The 22,132-nt window shown below is 43.7% G+C and overlaps 1 protein-coding gene across 3 annotated transcripts in view; it reads left to right on the top strand.

Annotated features, from left to right (window-relative positions):
- The window catches only part of CNTNAP2 (contactin associated protein like 2), a 2,326,438-nt gene that overhangs the window by 2,028,839 nt on the left and 275,467 nt on the right, over positions 1-22,132 (top strand). For all 3 annotated transcript variants that reach the window (XM_027538737.1, XM_027538738.1, XM_027538736.1), the window contains exon 17: positions 17,418-17,588. In XM_027538737.1, the coding sequence (XP_027394538.1) occupies positions 17,418-17,588 (171 nt within the window). The remainder of the gene's footprint in view (positions 1-17,417; positions 17,589-22,132) is intronic.

The raw sequence follows: 22,132 nt of genomic DNA, 5'->3' as shown, positions 1-22,132 counted from the left end.
ATGTCCATGGATCTATTTTGGTTTGTAAATAAGTTCATTTGTGTCTTTTTTTTTTTTTAGATTCCACATATAAGAAGTATCATATGATGTTTGTCTTTCTCTGTTTGACTTACTTCACTTAGTATGGTAATCTCTAGATCCATCCATGTTGCTGCAAGTGGCATTATTTCACTCTTTCTATGGCTGGGTAGTATCCCATTGTGTGTATACCATGTCTTCTTCACCACTCATCTGTCAGTGGACATTTAGGTTGCTTCCATTTCTTGCCTATTGTCAGCAGTGTTGCAGTGAACATTGGGGTGTGTCTGTGTTTTTGAATTAGAGTTTTCTCTGGATCTATGCTTAGGAGTGAAATTACAGGCTCATATAGTATTTTTAGTTTTTTAAGGAACTGTTTTCCATAGTGGCTGTGCCAGGTTATATTCCCAGCAACAGTGTAGGAGGGTGCCTTTTTCTCCACATCCTCTCTAGGATTTATTATTTGTCTCTTGGCCATGTCCCTGGAAATGTTTATTTAGAAATTTTGACCATTTTTTGATTAGGCTATTATTGAGGGTTGTTATTTTTTTATATTGAGCTGTTTTGGAAGTTAATCCCTTCTTAGTCATATTGTTTGCAAATATTTTCTTCCATCCTGTAGATTGTCTTTTCATTTTGTTTATCATTTCTTTTGCTGTGAAAAAGCTTTTAAGTAGGTCCCATTTGTTTATTTTTGTTTTTGTTTCCATGACTCTAGGACAGGAATCCAAAAAACTGTTGCTGCATTTATGTCAAAGAGTATTCTACTTGTGTTTTCTTCTCTAGTTATTCAGTCTTCGGTTTAGATCTGTAATCCATTTTGAGTTTATTTTTTGTATGGTATTAGAGCATGTTCTAATTTCATTTTTTTACAACCTTGGGTAGGTTCCGTTTTCCCAGCACTACTTATTGAAGAGACTGGCCCTCTTTTCTCCATTGTATATTCTTGCCCCTTTGTCATAGATTAGTTGACTATAAGTCCATAGGTTTGTGTCTGGGCTTTCTATCCTGTTCTGTTGGTCTATGTGTCTGTTCTTGTTCCACTACAATACTGTTTTGATGACTGTAGCTTTACAATATAGTCTGAAGTCAGGGAGCATGATTCTTCCAGCTCCATCCCTTGCTCTCAATATTGTTTTGGCTATTCAAGGTCTTTTGTGTTTCCATACACATTGTAAAAGTTTTTGTTCCAGTTCTGTGAAAAAAATGCTTTGGTAGTTTGATAGGAATTGCTTTGAATCTATAGATTGCCTTGGGCAATATGGCCATTTTTATAATAATTGATTCTTCCGATTCAAGAACATGGTGTATCTGTCCATCTGTTTGTGTTGTCTTCAATTTATTTCATCAGCACCTTACAGTTTTCAGAATACAGGCCTTTTGCTTCCTTAGGTAGGTTTATTCCTAGGTATTTTATTCTTTTTGATGCAATGATAAATAGAACCATTTTCTTAATATCTCTTTCTGATTTTCATTGTCAGTGTAATATTCTTATTCTCTGTTGGACCCCATCCCCATTCTTGCCCAAAGGAAACAAGTCACAAAGAGACACAGGGTGAAAACTTCATACTATTGACTCCTCTCACAAGGTTATAACATCACCCATTTGGGTTGTAGCCATGGAAACTGCATGCCGGAGAGAATGAAACACTGCAGAGGGAATGGATGGCTCCAGGGCAGGTCTTAACTTGCAGCCCTTGGTTCTGGGTTGAGCTCGCCCCATAAAATGAGGCTGTTAGCAGAACAAAGCTACACTTACCTCTCCTGAATGCACAAAATGGTTTAATTAAGGAAGTAATTTTTTTTCCTACCCATAAGAACACCTCTACAAATAGACTCAAATCTGCATGCAAATGAAGCCATCTGGTTTATTGTTGTAAATAGCACCCAGCCATAGTAAACAATAGAGCCCTCATTACATAACTCAAAGAATGCTCCAATTTTCTAACCTCTGGGTCACTAAAAATTTTCGGAGTAATTAGTCCCCTGAGAGCTAGTACTTAGGTTGGAAAGCGCCTTCCACCTTAACCAGAAGCTATGGCGATGCTTCCCAGTGCAGTCCCAGCGCAGGGCCCATTGGTGGCTCTGAGAAAGCTGCTGAGTCCGGGAGGGAGTGGACGTGTCCACTGGCATCCAGGCCACTCCAGTGGCCACACAGCCCCCTAAGCCACAGCTGGGGGAGCCACGCCCAGTCTCCTCCATGTCAGCTCAGTGCCAGCTCTTCCAGTTGCTGCCTCACCCCCTTTTTCTAGTTCCCTGTGCCCCCTCTGAGTAGGAAGGGAGGATAGCAGGCATGGATGCATGAAGGTGAGGCCGCGGCTTCTCCTCCAGGTCTCTGCCCACTGCATGCCTTGGGTCATCTTTGCTCATGTGAACCTGTGTGTAGTATTTGGGTAACTCTGTTTTCTTGTTGTTGTTTTTCTGTCACTCAGTCACGTCTGACTTTTTGCTCAGTCACTCCTTTCATCAGACTTTTTATGTAATGGCTTCTCTGCAAAACCCTATGTCACAGTGTCAGGGCTCAAGGAGCGTTCTCATTTGCGTGTCTGAATGGATGTTTTCTAAAGTCAATAATGAGGCAAAAGGAGAGGGTGGGCACAGCTTTGAATTCCAGTGAACGGGTGGCAGAGAAGTGAGGAAAACAGGACAAAAGGCAGCTGGGCGTGGGTCAGGGGCATGCCAGTGAGTGGAGAGGCTGGGGTTGTGGGTGAGCGCTCTGTCTGCCTGGGAAGTCTGCTGCCTTCTCCCTCAGAGAAGGGGGTTCCCGAGAAGCTCAGGGTGGTCGGGTCATACGTTTAAGGAAGGAGGTCCTTTCCCAGCCTCCCAGCTCCTTGGCCAAGCCCTGGACAGTGAGTGAATGTGACACCGAAGCCCCCTGTTTGGTGGTGGAATAATCCCATGTGTTGAACAGTTATTCTGTACTCAGCCCCTGAATAATCTCCTGGGATTCCAACAATCTTTAAAAGAGATTCCAATGTTATTCCATTGTACAAATGAGGACATTGGGATTTAGGAAGATAAGACAACTGTCCAGAGTCGCCCCAGTGGGCAGGGACAATGAAGCTGGATTGTCTGATTCCGGAGTCTGCACATGGACCAGTGCATGTCACCAGGTGACAGGCAGGCCAGTGCAGCCCCTGAGTTCACCTGCGGTGTCCCCATATACCCCCACCCCTCCTCACCACCATCCGGAGGGAACCTCGGGGTATCATGTGTTCAGTCTCTTCATCACTGACAGTACAGGAACGTCTGTAAGTCCAAACTGTTGATGGGCAGATGAAAGCTGAGAAACTCCACAAGGTTCAGGAATTGGAGTCATCAGAAGGCTGGGGGAGGAGAGGCTCAGAACAGGTTTGGTTAAAAGTCTGTGTAGACATCAGCCTGGCATGCTGCAGTCCACGGGGTCGCGAAGAGTCGGACACGACTGAGCGACTGAACTATAGACATCAGCCATGTAGACACCAGTTATAACCAACTTCATCTCCTCCCACCCCCAAGGTGACTATCCTGTTCTACCCCAGAGGGAGGTGAGAGGTTACACTCCAGACACGAGGCACCAAAGAAGGTGGAGGTGGCACTTCTTCATTAAAACAGAATAAAAATATGGACATCTATTTAAGTGGGAACCTGCTCAGCCTCCAGGACACTGACCATCACACATATATGCCTCATGAAACTGCAGGATCCTTCTCTCAAGAAATTGAATGATCTGTAATCAAAAAATAAAATCCACAGTTACTGACACTTGGGGTCCCTTCGATGAGATGGGGAACTCATCCTTACTGTGGTGTGACCGACTGGTCAGCAGACCATCACTCCTAGACACACACTCACGGAGCACCAGACCGTCTCTAGAGCATCACTGTTCAGTGTGAGTGTTGTAGGAAGACTCGCCAACCAGGCAACATGGAAAAGGAGCCCGAACTAACAGTACGGCAGGAAGAGACAGAGACAACTCAGACAACAAAAGAAAGCTTTTAACGATTAAATCAATATTCTCAGACAGATAATAGAAGATATCGCACCCAAAACTGAACAAAACCTACAACAGCATGCTCCAGAAATGAGGACCCTCAGAAGACAAGGAGTAACACTGAGAAATTTAAAATATGATTGCTGAAACAAAAAGACAATAGCAGTGTTAGAAATAAAGCTGAAGGAACTTCCAAGGAAGTCAACCCAAAGAAAAAAGATCAAAATTAGGAATGCAAAGGATCAAGAGAAAGAGATAAATATAAAACTAACAGGTGTTTAAGAAAGAGGGCTCAGAGAAACTATCGAAGTCCAGACCTGATGTGGGAAAGATATACATCAAGTCATTGTATGAACTTTCTTTTTTTTTTTTCCTTTTTTAACTTTTTCTTTTTTTTAAGATTTTTTCCTTGTGGACCATTTTTAAAGTCTCTTTTGAATTTTTTACAATATTGCTTCTCTTTTATGCTTTGGATTTTTGGCCATAGGATCTTAGCACCCCAACCAGGGATGGAACCCTCACCCCCTGCATTGAAAGGTGAAGTCTTAACCAGTGGACTGCCAGGGAGTCCCTATATGAATGCTCAATTAAGGGAGTTAAAGGAAATATCCTCTAAGTTTCCAGAAAGAAAAAAGATATGAGTAACTCAGGAGATCAGTTTCTCTAGGGGTCCTGGCTGAGTTTCATTAACAGAAAGAAAGCATACAAGTTTATTTAACAAGTGTTTTTACACGACACGGGAACCTTCGTGATGAAATGAAGACCTGAAGAAATGCTTAAATTTCAGTGTTTTGATGCTTGGTTTAATAAAGGATAGGAAGTCAAAAAAGATGGGATGACAGTGTGAGCTGAGTGGAGTCAACCGTACAAGGCCTGTTCCTCAGCTGCCCTCTGCCCCTCTGTCTTTGGAGATGGTGGGTGGTGATGGTAGTTGGGCTGCTCAGCCGTGGCTGACTCTTTGCAACCCCGTGGACTGTAGCCCTCCAGACTACTCTATCCATGGGCTTCTCCAAGCAAGAATACCTGAGTGGGTTGCCATTTCCTTCTCCAGGGGATCTTCTCAACCCAGGGATCAAACCTGTGTCTCCTGCATTTCAGGCAGATTCCTTTCCTCTGGGAAGGAGGGCACCTTGCACAAGATTCTCCTGGCCTGCTTCCGAGGAAGCCCAGGAAGTCCTCTGCACCTGCCTTGCCTCACATCCATTCAGCTAGAAATACTCAGTCTCCCAAGGTGTCATATTTGGGGTAGCACATCCCGAACCCCATCAGTGACACACATGATGTAGTGGTCCGAAAGCTTTAGTTTTCTCAATGACAACCCCAAGCGCCTGAAGACAGTGGAGAAATGCCTTTAAAATTCCCCATGGAAATAATTTTCTGGAGTGTCTCCATTACATGTAAAAGCTGAATAATGACTCTTTAGAGGAGCAGGGATTTAGGAAGTTGACCTGATACATCACTTTTCTCAAGGAGCTACTTGAGTATGTGCTCCATGAAAATGAGGGTGTAGATCTAGAAAGAGGGAACATCCAAACTCAGAGAGGCCCAGGAATTAAGGGACTTAATGTGGATGATGGACAAAAGGAAGCCCCTGCAAAAAGGGCAAGAAGGAGGCCCTCGACCATCAGCTGGGCAGCTGCCCTGAGAAGAACCAGCATGGATGGTGGCAGACAGATGGGGCGCTGTCAGGCAATGCCCTCAGGGGACAAAAATGTGACTGATGGACAGCCTGATGTGTCAAATGTCAGAAAAATTTTAAGAAGAGTTTCCAAGTGCGTTGGAGGATTTGTAAAGAATTCATGACAGATACAAACAAAAGTAGGCAGATGGGGAAAAAAAGTAACTCTAGGGAAACAAAAAATTATACAAAACAAGAAAATATAATTAGATTTCACTTCTTGGCTCATTAGTGGATAGTACTTAGTGAAATGAAGTCGCTCAGTCGTGTCCGACTCTTTGCAATCCCATGGACTGTAGCCCACCAGGCTCCTCTGTCCATGGGATTTTCCAGGCAAGAATACTGGAGTGGGTTACCATTTCCTTCTCCAATAATACTTACATAGTCCTGAAGAAGGGGCAAAAGTGGAGGCAGTGACAAATTTTATTTTCTTGGACTCCCAAATCACTGTGGATGGTGACTGCAGCCCTGGAATTAAAAACTGCTGTCTACTTGGAAGGAAAGCTATGGCGATGTCTCTGCTTTTCAATATGCTGTCTTGGGTTGTCATAGTTTTTGTCACTTTGCCAGCAAAGGTCCGTGTAGTCCAAGCTAAGATTTTCCCAGTAGTCATATATGGATGTGAGAACTGGACCATAAAGAAGGCTGAGTGCCAAAGAGTCGATGCTTTTGAATTGTGGTGCTGGAGAAGATTCTTAAGAGTCCCTTGGACTGCAAGGAGATCCAACCAGTCCATCCTAAAGGAAATCAGTCCTGAATATTCACTGGAAGGGCTGATGGTGAAGCTGAATCTCAGATATTTTGGCCACCTGATACAAAGAGCCAACTTATTAGAAAAGACCCTAATTCTGGAAAAGATTGAAGGCAGGAGAAGAAAGGGACAGCAGAAGATAAGATGGTTAGATAGCATCACCAACTCAATGGACACAAACTTGAGCAAACTCCAGGAGACAGTGGTGGACAGAGGAGCCTGGCGTGCTGCAGTCCATGGGGTTGCAAGGAGTCGGACATTGTAGCTGAACAGCAGCAAAAAGTCCTAAAGATATTAATATTGTGTTTCAATACACCCCCAAATCTGTGATCTTGCTATTTGGGAAGAACAGGGGGTTAGGCTTGTAAAAATGCTCAGTTCTCATCTTGCATTCAGGAAAGTCAGTAGAGACTATTTAAAATGCATAAATTAATAAACAGCTAACAAGTCTATGTTAGAAATTCTGGGATACAAGAAGAGCTGTCACTAAGAATTGGGTTTGGTGGGGGTGGGATGGAGCAGGGAATGGCATTTTGCTATATTCCTTCTAGCACCACTTGGCTTTTAAAATCATGTATGTGTAATACTTTGTTAGAAATTGAAATTAGGCTTACAGTTAATGGCTGCCCATCAAGAAAAAAAATATCGTTAGAAATCTTGAAGGCAGAATCCCATGCTAAATAATCACTGATGAGATTAAAGTGATTTCATGTTAAAGAATTTGGCTGAGTGCATTTTCTAGCAGTGATTGACTGAGGTTTTAAGTGACCTACTCCCCTGCACCGTCTGGAGGTACCTCCCTGGTTCTTCCTCCCACCCAAGATGAGCCCAGGCCTTGTCCAGAAGGTACTTTAAAAGCTTCTCATGTGGTCAGCTGGTTTCCAAGCTGGCAGAACCCTCAACCTCACCCCAGTGGTTTTGCTCAGACTTTGCTGCTGACTGTTGCCTCTGCCCTGGGTTGGATCCTTCACCCCTGTCCACGGCCTCTTTATTCTGTTACTGTGGCCCATCCAGCCTCTTCCACCTCAGATGTTCTGCTTCACACTTCCCCTCTCAGTCTCCACCCTTGCCCGCTCTGCCTGTCCACGCCGGCCATCCCACCATCTGCCATGGGACACGCCTGCCATCCAGCAAATCTCTTTCCTAGCTTGGTGTTCTCAGCCAGTATCACTTCACCCTTGCAGCTCTGACCTTGAGAACAAGTACAGATTGCAGCCATTTCAACAACCTTAAGGGTATAAGCATCATCAGTCTTGCAAATGCACAGCATCATTCAATGAGGTCTCTGGGAAATAATAGGAATTAAGTCATGGATAAGGGAAATTATGGTTCTCCAGTGGGAGCTGTGTCCAGTTATAATAGGTGCTAAAGCAGCATTCACTTTTATTTATATTTATTTGGTATCTTTAATACTCATGTTACTATAAAGTAGATTTTTGTCCCATGAGGGCTTTGCATATAGAATGGAATTGGATATAACTTATCCAATTGTTTCACATACCCATTGATTTAATAATTATTTATTGAGTACTTAATACGTTGTGGAGCCAAAGGTTACAGAGATGAAATGGTTTTCTCCCAGCTTTCAAGGAGCTTACGGTCAGCTGGGAACAATAGAAACAAACAGTAATAAGGCTCTAATCTCCATGCATCAGAGAGTGCAAGGAGCACTAGAAAAAGCGCTCATGTTATTTCGTTTTAACCAGAAATCCTGAGATTGGGCAACAACTCACGAGAACAGAGTCTCATAGAAGTTCATCAGGGTCTGGAGTAGTGGCACCCAAACTTTCTTATTATGCCTCTGCTCACTGAAGCCTTTAACCTCACATCCCGAAAAGCTTACTCATGAATTCTATCCATGTCCCACCGTTCAGTTCAGTTGCTCAGTCGTGTCTGACTCTTTGCAACCCATGGACCACAGCACGCCAGGCTTCCCTGTCCATCACCAACTCCCGGAGTTTGCTCAAACTCAAGTCCATCAAGTTGGTGATGCCATCCAACCATCTCATCCTCTGTCATCCCCTTCTCCTCCTGCCCTCAATCTTTCCCAGCATCAGAGTCTTTTGCAGTGAGTCAGTTCTTTGAATCAGGTGGCCAAAGTATTGGAGCTTGAGCTTCAGCAACAGTCCTTTCAATGGATATTCAGGACTGATTTCCTTTAGGATTGACTGGTTTGATCTCCTTGCAGTCCAAGGGAATCTCAAGAGTCTTCTCCATGTCCTACTAAATTCCTATATTATATACATTATCAAGTATAACTGAAATAAATATTTTAAAGAATGAAGGTTTTAAAATTTTTTTCTAAATAGACTTTCTGGTCTCCTCTGCTTGTGCCCCAATGGCTCTCTCCTTCAGCACCTCCCCAGAGTAGACACCTCACCTGGCACTACCAGTCAGGTCCAAGGTAGAATCCTCACTGTTACTGATCAAGGATCTGCACTTAGACATCACAGAGGACTGAAGAAAGAAGATGTGGTACATATATATACAATGGAATGTTACTCAGCCATCAAAAATAATGGAATAATGCCATTTGCAGCAACATGGATGGCCCTAGAGATTTTTCTGGAGAAAGAGTGGAGGAAGTCAGACAAGCAGATTGCAGCCATTTCAACAACCTTAAGGGTATAAGCCCATCAGTCTTGCAAATGTGTGGCATCATTCAATGAGGTCTCTGGGAAATAATAGTAATTAAGTCACGGATAAGGAAAATTATGGTTTGCCAGTGGGAGCTGTGTCCAGTTATAATAGGGAATCATGAACTCCTTATTGCCAAATTCACACTTAAATTGAAGAAAGTAGGGAAAACCACTAGACCATTCAGGTATGACCTAAATCAAATCCCTTATGATTATACAGTAGAAGTGAGAAATAGATTTAAGGGACTAGATCTGATAGACAGAGTGCCTGATGAACTATGGGCAGAGGTTTGTGACATTGTACAGGAAATAGGGATCAAGACCATCCCCAAGAAAAAGAAATGCAAAAAAGCAAAATGGCTGTCTGAGGAGGCCTTACAAATAGCTGTGAAAAGAAGAGAAGCCAAAAGCAAAGGAGAAAAGGAAAGATATACCCATCTGAATGCAGAGTTCCAAAGAATAGCAAGGAGAGATAAGAAAGCCTTCCTCAGTGATCAATGCAAAGAAATAGAGGAAAACAGCAGAATGGGAAAGACTAGAGATCTCTTCAAGAAAATTAGAGATACCAAGGGAACATTTCATGCAAAGATGGGCTTGATAAAGGACAGAAATGGTATGGACCTAACAGAAGCAGAACACATTAAGAAGAGGTGGCAAGAATATACAGAAGAACTGTACGAAAAGATCTTCATGACCCAGATAATCACGATGGTGTAATCACTCACCTAGAGCCATATATCCTAGAATCTGAAGTCAAGTGGGCCTTAGGAAGCATCACTACGAACAAAGCTAGTGGAGGTGATGGAATTCCAGTTGAGCTATTTCAAATCCTGAAAGATGATGCTGTGAAAGTGCTACACTCAATATGCCAGCAAATTTGGAAAACTCAACAGTGGCCACAGGACTGGAAAAAGTCAGTTTTCATTCCAATCCCAAAGAAAGGCAATGCCAAAGAATGCTGAAGTTCAGTGGCTCAGTCGTGACCGACTCTCTGCGACCCCATGAATTGCAGCATGCCAGACCTCCCTGTCCATCACCAATTCCTGGAGTTTACTCAAACTCATGTCCATCGAGTCGGTGCTGCCATCCAGCCATCTCATCCTTCGTCGTCCCCTTCTCCTCCTGCCCCCAATTCCTCCCAGCATCAGAGTCTTTTCCAACGAGTCAACTCTTCGCATGAGGTGGCCAAAGTACTGGAGTTTCAGCCTCAGCATCATTCCTTCCAAAGAACACCCAGCGCTGATCTCCTTTAGAATGGACTGGTTGGATCTCCTTGCAGTCCAAGGGACTCTCAAGAGTCTTCTCCAACACCACAGTTCAAAAGCATCAATTCTTTGGTGCTCAGCTTTCTTCACAGTCCAACTCTCACACCCATACATGACTACTGGAAAAACCATAGCCTTGACTAGATGAATCTTTGTTGGCAAAATAATGTCTCTGCTTTTGAATATGCTATCTAGGTTGGTCATAACCCTCCTTCCAAGGAGTAAGTGTCTTTTAATTTCATGGCTGCAATCACCATCTGCCGTGGTATGGAATCCCCAAAAATAAACTCTGACACTGTTTCCACTGTTTCCATATCTATTTCCCATGAAGTGATGGGACCAGATGCCATGATCTTAGTTTTCTGAATGTTGAGCTTAATCTACCCCTAAATAGAAGAAGCAAAACAAAAGCCTTTCTGAAGGAATTGTACAGTTATTTATCTACAATGCTTGTGATTTAAAAAATACTTATATAAAAGAGATCTCATGGAAAACCGAGCAAAAAGAAACATTAAAAAATTTCCCAGGGTATTTGGCTCTTAAAGTTACCTGACAAAGTATTTATTTTATTTAATTTATTAATTTTTGAGTATAATTGCTTTACAATGTTGTGGTAGCTTCTGTTATACAGCAAATTTAGTAAGTTATACACATATATATGGGCTTCCCAGGTGACTCAGTGGTAAAGAATCTGCCTGCCAAACAGGAGACTCGAGTTCCATCCCTGGGTTGGGAAGAGCCTTTAGAGAAAAAAATGGCAATCCACTCCAGTATTCCTGCCTGAGAAATCCTATGGACAAAGGAGCATGGCAGTCCATGAGGTCACAAAATGAGGTCAAGAATGCTCAAACTGCCACACAATTGCACTCATCTCACACACTAGTAAAGTCATGCTCAAAATTCTCCAAGCCAGGCTTCAGCAATATGTGAACCATGAACTTCCAGATGTTCAAGCTGGTTTTAGAAAAGGCAGAGGAACCAGAGATCAAATTGCCAACATCCGCTGGATCATCGAAAAAGCAAGAGAGTTCCAGAAAAACATCTATTTCTGCCTTATTGACTATGCCAAAGCCTTTGACTGTGTGGATCACAATAAACTGTGGAAAATTCTGAAAGAGATGGGAATACCAGACCACCTGAACTGCCTCTTGAGAAACCTATATGCAGGTCAGGAAGCAACAGTTAGAACTGGACATGGAACAACAGACTGGTTCCAAATAGGAAAAGGAGTACATCAAGGCTGTATATTGTCACCCTGCTTATTTAACTTATATGCAGAGTACATCATGAGAAACACTGGGCTGGAAGAAGCACAAGCTGGAATCAAGATTGCCGGGAGAAATATCAATCACCTCAGATATGCAGATGACACCACCCTTATGGCCGAAAGTGAAGAGGAACTAAAGAGCCTCTTGATGAAAGTGAAAGAGGAGAGTGAAAAAGTTGGCCTAAAGCTCAACATTCAGAAAACGAAGATCATGGCATCTGGTCCCATCACTTCATGGGAAATAGATGGGGAAACAGTGGAAGCAGTGTCAGACTTTATTGTTTGGGGCTCCAAAATCACTGCAGATGGTGATTGCAGCCATGAAATTAAAAGTTGCTTACTCCTTGGAAGGAAAGTTATGACCAACCTCGATAGCATATTCAAAAGCAGAGGCATTACTTTGCCAACAAAGGTCCATCTAGTCAAGGCTATGGTTTTTACTGTGGTCATGTATGGGTGTGAGAGTTGGGCTGTGAAGAAAGCTGAGTGCCTAAGAATTGATGCTTTTGAACTGTGGTGTTGGAGAAGACTCTTGAGTGTCTCTTGGACTGCAGGGAGATCCAACCAGTCCATTCTGAAGGAGATCAGCCCTGGGATTTCTTTGGAAGTAACGATGCTGAAGCTGAAACTCCAGTACTTTGGCCACCTCATGCGAAGAGTTGACTCATTGGAAAAGACTCTGATGCTGGGAGGGATGGGGGCAGGAGGAGAAGGGGACGACGAAGGATGAGATGGCTGGATGGCAGCACCGACTCGATGGACATGAGTTTGAGTAAACTCCGGGAGTTGGTGATGGACAGGGAGGTCTGACGTGCTGCGATTCATGGGGTCGCAGAGAGTCAGACACGACTGAGTGACTGAACTGAACTGACCTGAAAGCAGCATTTGCTTTTGTTCATATTTATTTGGTATCTTTAACACTCATGGCTATGGTTTTTCCAGTGGTTATGTACGGATGTGAGAGTTGGACTATAAAGAAAGCTGAGCGCCAAAGAATTGATGCTTTTGAACTGTGGTGTTGGAGAAGACTCTAGAAAGTCCCTTGGACTGCAAGGAGATCCAACCAGTCCATTCTGAAGAAGATGAGCCCTGGGATTTCTTTGGAAGGACTGATGTTGAGACTGAAACTCCAATGCTTTGGCCACCTGATGCAAAGAGCTGACTCATTGAAAAAGACTCTGATGCTGGGAAAGATTGAGGGCAGGAGGAGAAGGGGATGACAGAGGATGAGATGGTTGGATGACATCATCAACTCGATGGACATGGGTTTGGGTGGACTCCGGGAGTTGGTGATGGACAGGGAGGCCTGGCGTGCTGCATTTCACGGGGTTGCAAAGAGTCGGACACAACTGAGCGACTGAACTGAACTGAACTAACACACTCATGTTACTATAAAGTAGATTTTTGTTCCATGAGGACTTTGTGTATGACTTCCCTTACCTGAAGAATCTAAAAGGACATGATCCAAATGAGCTTATTTACAAAACAGAAACAGATCCACAGACTCACATAATGAGCTTATGGTTGCTGGGGAGGAGGAGAGGGGGAGGGATAGTTAGAGAGTTTGGGATGGTCATGTACAGGCTGCTATATTTAAAATGGATAACCAAGAAAGACCTACAGTATAGCACAGGGAATTCTGCTCAATGTCATGTGGCGGCTTGCATGGGAAGGGGTTTGGGAGAGAATGGATACATGTGTATGTATGGTTCAGTCCTGCTCACCTGAAACTATCACCACATTGTTAATTGGCTATATTTCAATACAAAATAAAAAGTTTTTTAAAAAAGAATCTGGATTTAGTCAATTCATCCAGAGATGAGGGACAGCCTACCAGCAAAGACTCCAAATATGTCATGTGATCAGCCAGACCTTTCCGGAAGCATGACTAGTAACCATTTGTACAAGGCATACTTTCCCTGTGAATGTATCCATTCCAGAGACCAAATTAATTCAAAGTTGCTTAGTGAGCACAGAATGAGAGCAAATGGAACTGTGGCCTGTCGGGATATTTCTGCAAATGAGAATTAACGGATCGAACTGCCCTCCTCTCTGGAGATATTTCTGTCTGATTAACCAGTGCTGGACCTCAAATAAATACTGACATATTTTACTTTTAGCTTTCCTTTTTTCTAGAATCATTTTAAACAGCTGCCCTTCTGTTAATACAACACATCAGAAAATAAGAATGCATTTGATTGGAGGAAAACTTGAAAATGTCAATTACATCTCTGTCCTGGGGATTCAGCCTAAAGAGACAGAATTGCTTGACTTTCAGGTTGACACATGGCTGGAGACTGACCCTTGGCAGCTCCTAGGTTGTTAAGAGGCTCTCACCCATTAAAGAAAAGTGAAAGTGAAGTTGCTCAGTCGTGTCCGACTCTTTGCCACCCCATGGACTATAGCCTACCAGGCTCCTCTGTCCATGGGATTTTCCAGGCAATAGTACTGGAGTGGATTGCCATTTCCTTCTCCAGTGGATCTTCCCAACCCAGGGATTGAACCCAGGTCTCCTGCATTGTAGACAAACGCTTTACCGTCTGAGCCACCAGGGAAGTCCTCTCATCCATTAGGCAGGCTGAAAGCTGCTGGCCCTGGGCACTCTTCATTCCAGCCTAGAACTCTGAGGGTTGCAGAGTTTAGCTTTTATCTTGAGAGAGCTTCATTTTCACCTCCTGGGAGAGGTGAGCCTAAACTCGCCTCTCCAGACTTGAAGGCAGATCTTGAGCGGAAAAGAGGGCTCAGTGCTCAGATGATAGCAACTTAAACAATAGTTAAGATTCTTTCTTTTTGGGTATCTCTCTAACCAACGTCGTATCACATCCTTCTTCCCAAAAGGAAACAAGTCTATTTTTCTCCTACTGAAAACAATGATATTGTAATTAAAAAAAAAAAAAGAGCTTAAAACTACACCTAAGACTTTTGGTACACTTTCAACAGTGGACTCTCCACCACCACTGTTTTTACCTTAATGGAGATATTTGAAAACATGTTTTGCACTGACTTGTTCAGTCACTCAGCCGTGTCCAAACTCTTTGTGAACCCATGGATTGCAGCATGCCAGGGTTCCCTATCATCCACTATTGGAGTTTGGCCAAATTCATGTCCACTGAGTCAGTGATACTGTTTATACATTGCCATTCACTTATCTAGGTGTCACTGTACCCTAGATGTCCTAAGAACAAATTAAATAACATAAATTAAATGAAGACACTTTATTATCTCATAATATAGCAACATTATATACTTAATTTGAACTTATGGCATAAGCATTCAGTTCAGTTCAGTCGCTCAGTCATGTCTGACTCTTTGTGACCTCATGAATTGCAGCACGCCAGCAGTACCAACAAAGTTAATTCTGCTTAAGAATAGCAGCTGAACTTATTGCATACGTGCATAATTTGTATAAAAGGAAGGGAAAAATATAGTCGATAGAAACTAACAAAATGCATGTAGTTGGTTCAGTGTGTTTTTTGAAGGAAAGATATGGCAAAAATAAATTTTTAAAAACATATTGTATTTAAAATTTTTATTTACTTATTAATTTATTTATTTTTGGCTGTGTTGGGTCTTTGTTGCTGCTCAAGGGCTTTTCTCTAGTTGTGGTGTGTGGGCTTCCGTCTGTGGTATCTTTTCTTGTGGCTTATGGGCTCTAGAGCATGGGCTCAGTAGTTGTGGCACACGAGGTTAGTGGCTCTGCAGCATATGGGGTCCTCCTGGACAGGGGATTGAACTCATGTCCGCTGCATTGGCAGGCAGATTCTTAACCTCTAAACCGTCAGCGGCTGCTGCTAAGTCACTTCAGTCGTGTCCGACTCTGTTTGACCCCATGGACAGCAGCCCACCGGGCTCCTCTGTCCATGGGATTCTCCAGGCAAGAACACTGGAGTAGGTTGCTACTTCCTTCTCCGTGGAACCCCAGGGAAGTCCCCAAAATACATATTTTAGATGTTAAAATTTTCCACAGGCAGTTTACTCATCTAGTAGGCTTTTATTCAGTGATTGATGAATCAGGCGACCTCCAGCATAGTGGAGAGAAAGGAGCTCTGAAGAGCTGTGCGAGAGGAGAGGTGTTATGAACCGAAGGGAACAGGAACAGGAAGTTACACTGGGCGTGTGCTGATTGGCTGAAGCATGGCTGCACCCCTTACATCAGCAGAGGGAAGGCCTAGATATTCAAGGACCCTTAGCTGAGCAGGCCAGTGCTGCCGGGATATCCTGGACCTTCCTTCTCTGGGCGAGCTGAGCTCAGAAGCTCAGTTAAGTGCTGGTTTGCTGACCTGGGGGTTAGCAAGAGTGACTCCATCTTGGGCCTCACCTGGTGACTTTAACATAGGGTTAACACTAAAGGTAAAAGCTTTAGTAACTGTTTTAAAGCATATTCATGTGTTTTAGTCCTTAGCTGTGCTGTCAAATGTACTCAAAAATGTGCACTTCCTAAAGGAATTTCTCCCCTGGAGATAAAGTCAGGAGTCTGCTCTTGGTGGGCTTCCCTGGTGGCTCAGCAGTAAAGAAATCGCCTGTAATACAGGAGTCAATGGAAGCACAGGTTCAGTCTCTGGGTCGGGAAGATCCCCTGGAGGAGGGCCTGACAACCCACTCCAGTATTCTGGGTCTGAAAAATCCCGTGGACAGAGGAACCTGATGGGCTACAGTCCATGAGGTCGCAAAGAGTAGGGCATGACTGAGCGACTAAGCATGCAGGCACACTGCTCTTGATGTCATATTAAATTCTTGGTCCACCTGTTTTGTCGGTCCTCTAGTTTAGTGCTTTTATTTTGTCCCATGAACTGCCTTTCTCCTGGGGCCACTGCCTACTACCAGGCACTGAGTGCAGAGGGGGTGAATACAACTGAGTCTACCCCATGAGTTCAAAAATAGGGGCTGATTGTAAGCCCTTCAGTGCCCTCAGCTCAGCATTCCCACCCCCACAAAACAGCCACAGGTCAGAGTGTCCCATGGAGTCCCCAGGGAGGAAGAGGCTGGGGATGGGACCCTCCCTTTACAGCAACTTGCCTGTGGGGCTTGGAGCAGGAGGGGTGGAGAGATGACTGGCCAGGTCATCCCACCTTTTTCCCTAGCTCCTCGCTCAGCCAGGCTTCTGCACTCCCCGTGGTTGTATTTCTGCTTCACCTGCCCCAGGCTTGGAGCAGCTGCTGGCTGGAAGCAAGCATTGCTTATTCCAAGACAAAAACAGATGAGAAGCAGGAGCAGGATACCAAAGACCCCTTCCTAGTCTGTCCCTCTCGGTCAAGTGCAGATGCTTCTTGCATCAAACATAAGCCTGGGAACTTCTCTGGTGGTCCAGTGGTTAAGACTTCACCTTCCAACGCCAGGGGTGTGAGTTCAATCCCTGGTCAGTGAGCTAAGATCCCATATGCCTCACAGCCAAAAAAACCAAATCATAAAACACAAGCAATATTGTAACAAATTCAATAAAAGCTTTAAAAATGGTCCACATCAAAAATGAAAAAAAAAAAACAAAACAAAACATAAACCTGAGTTCAAAACAGCCACTCCCACCCACCACGTGAAACCAGGGGCATCACTCCCTTTTCTCCTCCTCTGACATGTACTCCTGAGAGGACACCTCTTAGAAGGATTTATCCATCCTTAGTCAAATATTTTATATACAGACGCACAGGTAACTTTTGGAAAGTTGAAGACACGTCTGTGGGGACTTCGTGCAGTGTCATTCACTGGGAAGAGCGGAAGCAAGGGCCACTGTCAGTGGGACTGTATTAAAACTCGGGAAGCGGCTCTCTTTTCCACCAGTGCCGTGATTGGGTGTAAATTACCCTGCCCTCTCCTTTGTTCCTTCCACAGGGGATTACTGGAATGCGGCCTCTTTCCCAAACCCATCATCCTACCTGCATTTCTCCACTTTCCAAGGAGAGACCAGTGCCGACATCTCCTTCTACTTCAAAACGCTAATCCCCCGCGGAGTGTTTCTTGAAAATCTGGGGAACACAGATTTCATCAAACTCGAACTGAAATGTGAGTATCCATTGTTTGTCGGCTCATGAATAACTACTCTTGTCACTTACAAGCTGATCTTAACCTCGATTATGTAATTGGCGCTAGGAGGTAGCGCCAGGTCTGAGAAAGACCTGGGTTCCTGTGCGCAGATGCTCAAAGGATACAGTCACAGACAGAGCTCCCCACAATGCTGTTCTAGGAGGACGAGAGAGGATAAACTGCCCTGATAATGGGGGGGGGAACAATGTGTATTTTTGTTGAAGTCTAGTCAATTTACAGTGTTATGTTAGTTTCAGGTGTACAGCAAAATGATTCGGTTATATATATGTATAGCTTTTCAGATTCTTTTCCACTGTAAGTTATTACAAGATACTGAATACACTTCCCTGTACAATAAAGTAGGTTCTCATTGTTTATCTATTTTATATATGGTAATGCACATCTGTTAATCCCAAACTCCTAATTTGTCTCTGCCCCTCCACCTTCTCTCTCCCCTTTGGTAATCCTAAGTTTATTTTCTATGTGTGAGTCTATTTCTGTTTTGTAAACTACGTTCACTTGTGTAATTTTTTAGATCCCACCTATAAGTGATACCGTATGGTATCTGTCTTTCTCTGTCTACTTACCTCACTTAGTGTGATCATCTCCAAGTCCATCCACGTTGCTGCGAATGGCATGATTCCATTCTTTTTATGGCTGAGTAGTATTCTGTTGTATATATGTACCATATCTTCTTCATCCATGCCCCTTGTTGATGAATATTTAAATTATATCCATATCTTGCCTATTGTAAATAGTGCTTGCTATGACTATTGGGATGCATGCAACTTTTCGAATTAGAGCTATATGCCCAGGAGTGGGATTGCAGGATCATGTAGTAGGTATATTTTTAGTTTTTCAAGGAATATTTTTTAGAAATATTTATTTCCAAAAATAAATATATTTTTAGAGAAATAGGTTTTAAGGAATATTAAGGAACAACATTCCATGTTGTTCTCCATAGTGTCTATGCCAACTTACTTTTCCACCAACAATGTAGGAGGGTTCCCTTTCCTCCACTCTCTCTCCAGCATGTATTACTCATGGACCTTTTAACAATGTCCGTTCTGACTGGTGTGAAGAATGTATTTGTTTTCTAAGGAGGCAGGGCTAAGAGTAGACGGAGGATTGGGTAAAGTGATCAGGAATAAGAAATAAGAGAATTGGGGTAACAACGCACACGAAAATAGGAAAAATCAGAATTAACATCTGCAAGAGTGGATGAAGCAACCTAGACAGCAGAACGGTGTTGCTGTGCAACTCTGGGTCTGCAGCTTCGCAGAAGAGGCTCCTCATCTACCCACCCTCTGAAGGTTTGAGTCCTTGGTGTTCTCACCTAGGGTGCAGAAACTACCAGAATCCCAGCTGCCTGGCTCAGCTCAGCCCTGTGATCCCAAAGACCCTCGGAGGTCATGTGATTTGAGGATGCCACCCATGGAGGGCAGGGAGTCACTGCATCTGAGCAGGGCAAGTCTCATCATACGGGGGACCTTTTATCCATGGGGCACAGGTGCAGCTGTAGGAATCTGTGTCCACAAACTTCCAGGTCTGGTGCACATTTGCCGGGCTCCCCTGGCTATTCAGACCCAGGAACAGCCAGAACCAGGAGGGGAAGTGGGTCAGTGCCCCAGGTCCCTGCATGGAACCTCCCCGCATCAGAGTCCTTCCTCCTGGCCTGTGCTCTGTGTCTGAGCACCTGTGTTACTGGGTCTAGTCTGCAGATGATCCCAGACATATTTTCCAGAAATAGCTGATGGTGTATTTTCCTCCTTTTGTAGTTACAATTGTGCAATATGGTCTTTGAGAAAGGGAATCTCAGGCAAATGTTTCTGCTGAAATCCTATGGGATTCTTTCTGTTAAATGCTGGACGGTGATGTGGCAGAAGTGCATGGACTTTGGGATTTCCATTCTCAGGTTGAAATCCAGGTCCTCAGGCAAATTGCTTAATCTGTTTGAATGCTAATTTCCAAATCTATAAAATGGGGATGATAATTTGCTGGGGTTATGATGCTAGAATATAGCTACTCATGAAGCATTTATTTCAGGGTCTAGTAGTTACTGTAATTATCATCTTTCTGAGAATGCTCATTACAGATCTAGTGTGAGCCAGATCTGGTTGAAAGGAAGACTGAGAATATTCTAGCCCTAGAGTTACAAAGTACACAAATAGAAATCATTTATTTTCATGAATTATGGACTAGAATTATTTAAAAGGGATTTCCACAGAATTCAATTGAATCAGACTATTTTCTCACTTACACAAAGTTGGGTTGTATTTTAGAAACATCTCATGGCACAAAAGGACAATCCCATATCTGAGTAATTCTATGAGCTTCTATAAAACTACTTGAGTTCTCCCTGTCCTTGCTTTATACCCCCATGTTTTGTAAACCCAGTCCTGGGTTGGAAATAAGACAAATTAAGTACAGAGAGAGCAGGCATTTCTACTAGAGTATCTGTATAACAGAATTTCACTCATTTCTAATTATGAAAAACCTCCATAGATATTCTCAAAGTCCTCCCAGTCTTTCCATGGTATGAAAACTCCATGACAGAGGGCGGAATATAGCCTCATTTTCTCATGCAGCTCTTTTCTGTCATCCAGTTTACTTTTGGTGAAGAAGTGTGAGACTTTCAAGGCACGGATTAGAGGTTGGCCTCTTCTCGGAGTTCTCTAGACTTTCTAATAATTACTGAAGATGGAAGCACCTTTTATAAGGTCCCCTAAATGTTAGAGATACCAAATGTCCATCTTTGTATAGCACCTCCATTCAGGTTCAAAGGAACTTTTGGGAGGAACAGGGAGGGAAAGGCAGGTTGTTCTGTTTGAGCAAAACTTCTTCAAAGTATACAAGAAGTGGTGCTTCCACAAGGAACATGGAGGAAATGTGGCCATGACTGAGGCTTGCTTCTGCCCCATGCATCACGTTTCTCCAGACTCTTCTGTGCAGGATACGTGGGGTGGTGGGAGAGGTGGAGAATTATTGCAAGCCCTTCTCTCCCGTCCTCTGATGAATCACTGCAAACCTAATGGGTCCCGAAGTCAAATTTTTAAAGAGTGTCTCTGCTTTTTTCCTCTGAATTTGCTAGGCTTTCTAATATCTTTCAGGTAGGAATTCAAATTTGGCTTCTCTACGTGTGTCTCAAAGGAGTTTTGTCACAGTTCATGTCTACGTAGTGGTTTCTAGAATAACATTTCCGTTAATTAGTGGCATTGTGTCCTTCTGTTGGAAATGGAAAATTCCTGACTCTAAGAACAGTGAGTCAGGGGCTTCCCTGGTGGCTCAGCAGTAGAGAGTCTGCCTGCCAACTCAGGAGACTCAGGTTTGATCCCTGATCCAGGAAGATCCCACATGCCTCAGGGCAGCCAAGCCCAAGCACCAGAACTATTGAGCCTGAGCTCTAGAGCCCAAGAGCCCCAACTACTGAGCCCTGGGGCCCATGCTGTGCAACAAGAGAAGCCACCACAGTGAGAAGCCTGTGCCCTGCAACTAGAGAGAAGCCCCATGCTCACCCCAACTAGAGAAAAGCCCGTGTAGCAATGAAGACTCAGCACAGCCAAAAATTAAAAAAAAAAAAACAACAGTGAGTCAGTTGCACTAACTTAATGAGACACCATCAGCATCTTAATGTGCAAGTGAAAAAGCCCACATGGTAAAGTTAGACTGATGTTACTCACTAGTATGCTCTACAGGTAAGAATTTAAGGCTGTATTTCACTTCTTTACCATCTATATTTTTTTATTCATTCGATGGGTATTTACTGAGTCCCAACCATGTCCCAAATGCTATGCTAGGTCAAACGTCGTTAAGTCAAGCATGGCGTCTTTCCCTCCAAAGATCTTTCTGTTTGTTTTGGAAAGCAGCCAAGTCAGTCAGCAGCTATGATAACAATAAAAATAGCTCAGCTTTGTTCAGACGCTCTGTGTCTCCAGCACTTTTCCAAGGACTTTACAGACAGCATCTCACTTACTTCCCTAACCACCCTTTGGGCTGGAGCACCACCATTAGTATCTCTGTTTTTCAAATGAGGAAACCGAGGCACAGGGTATAAGTTGCCTGGTCACGGTCACACAGAGAGGATATGACAGAACCAGTGCTTAACCCCAAACATTTTTTGTCTGTCCTGAGTCTGTTGCTGTTAACACCAAACCACACCACCTCCCGGAACAGACATTGAGAGAGATGGCTGAGCGCACCGAGGGGGCATTTAAACCCAACTGAAGTGGCAGGTGCTTCCCAAGGAATGTGATGCTTTAATTAAATTTTGATAGATGACCAGGAGGCAGGAAGGGGAGGAAGGTGGGGGCAGAAGGAAGATCTGGAAAGGAAAAATGTTACTAAAAGGAGAACACCTGTCCGTGAAGGTGTGAGCTGGCTTGCCTTGACCCTGAAATTTATGGTGAGAGAGGCCATAATGCGATCAGATCTGTGTTCACCCGAGGAAAGATGGAAAAGCCAGAGAAGAAGTGGCAGGGACTGCTGTGAAGATGGTGAAGAGTGAATGGGAGCTGGGGAAGATG

The sequence above is a fragment of the Bos indicus x Bos taurus genome, chromosome 4, assembly GCF_003369695.1.
Source record: "Bos indicus x Bos taurus breed Angus x Brahman F1 hybrid chromosome 4, Bos_hybrid_MaternalHap_v2.0, whole genome shotgun sequence".
NCBI classification, from domain to species: Eukaryota; Metazoa; Chordata; class Mammalia; order Artiodactyla; family Bovidae; genus Bos; species Bos indicus x Bos taurus.
This window is presented reverse-complemented; position numbering and strand designations above follow the sequence as displayed.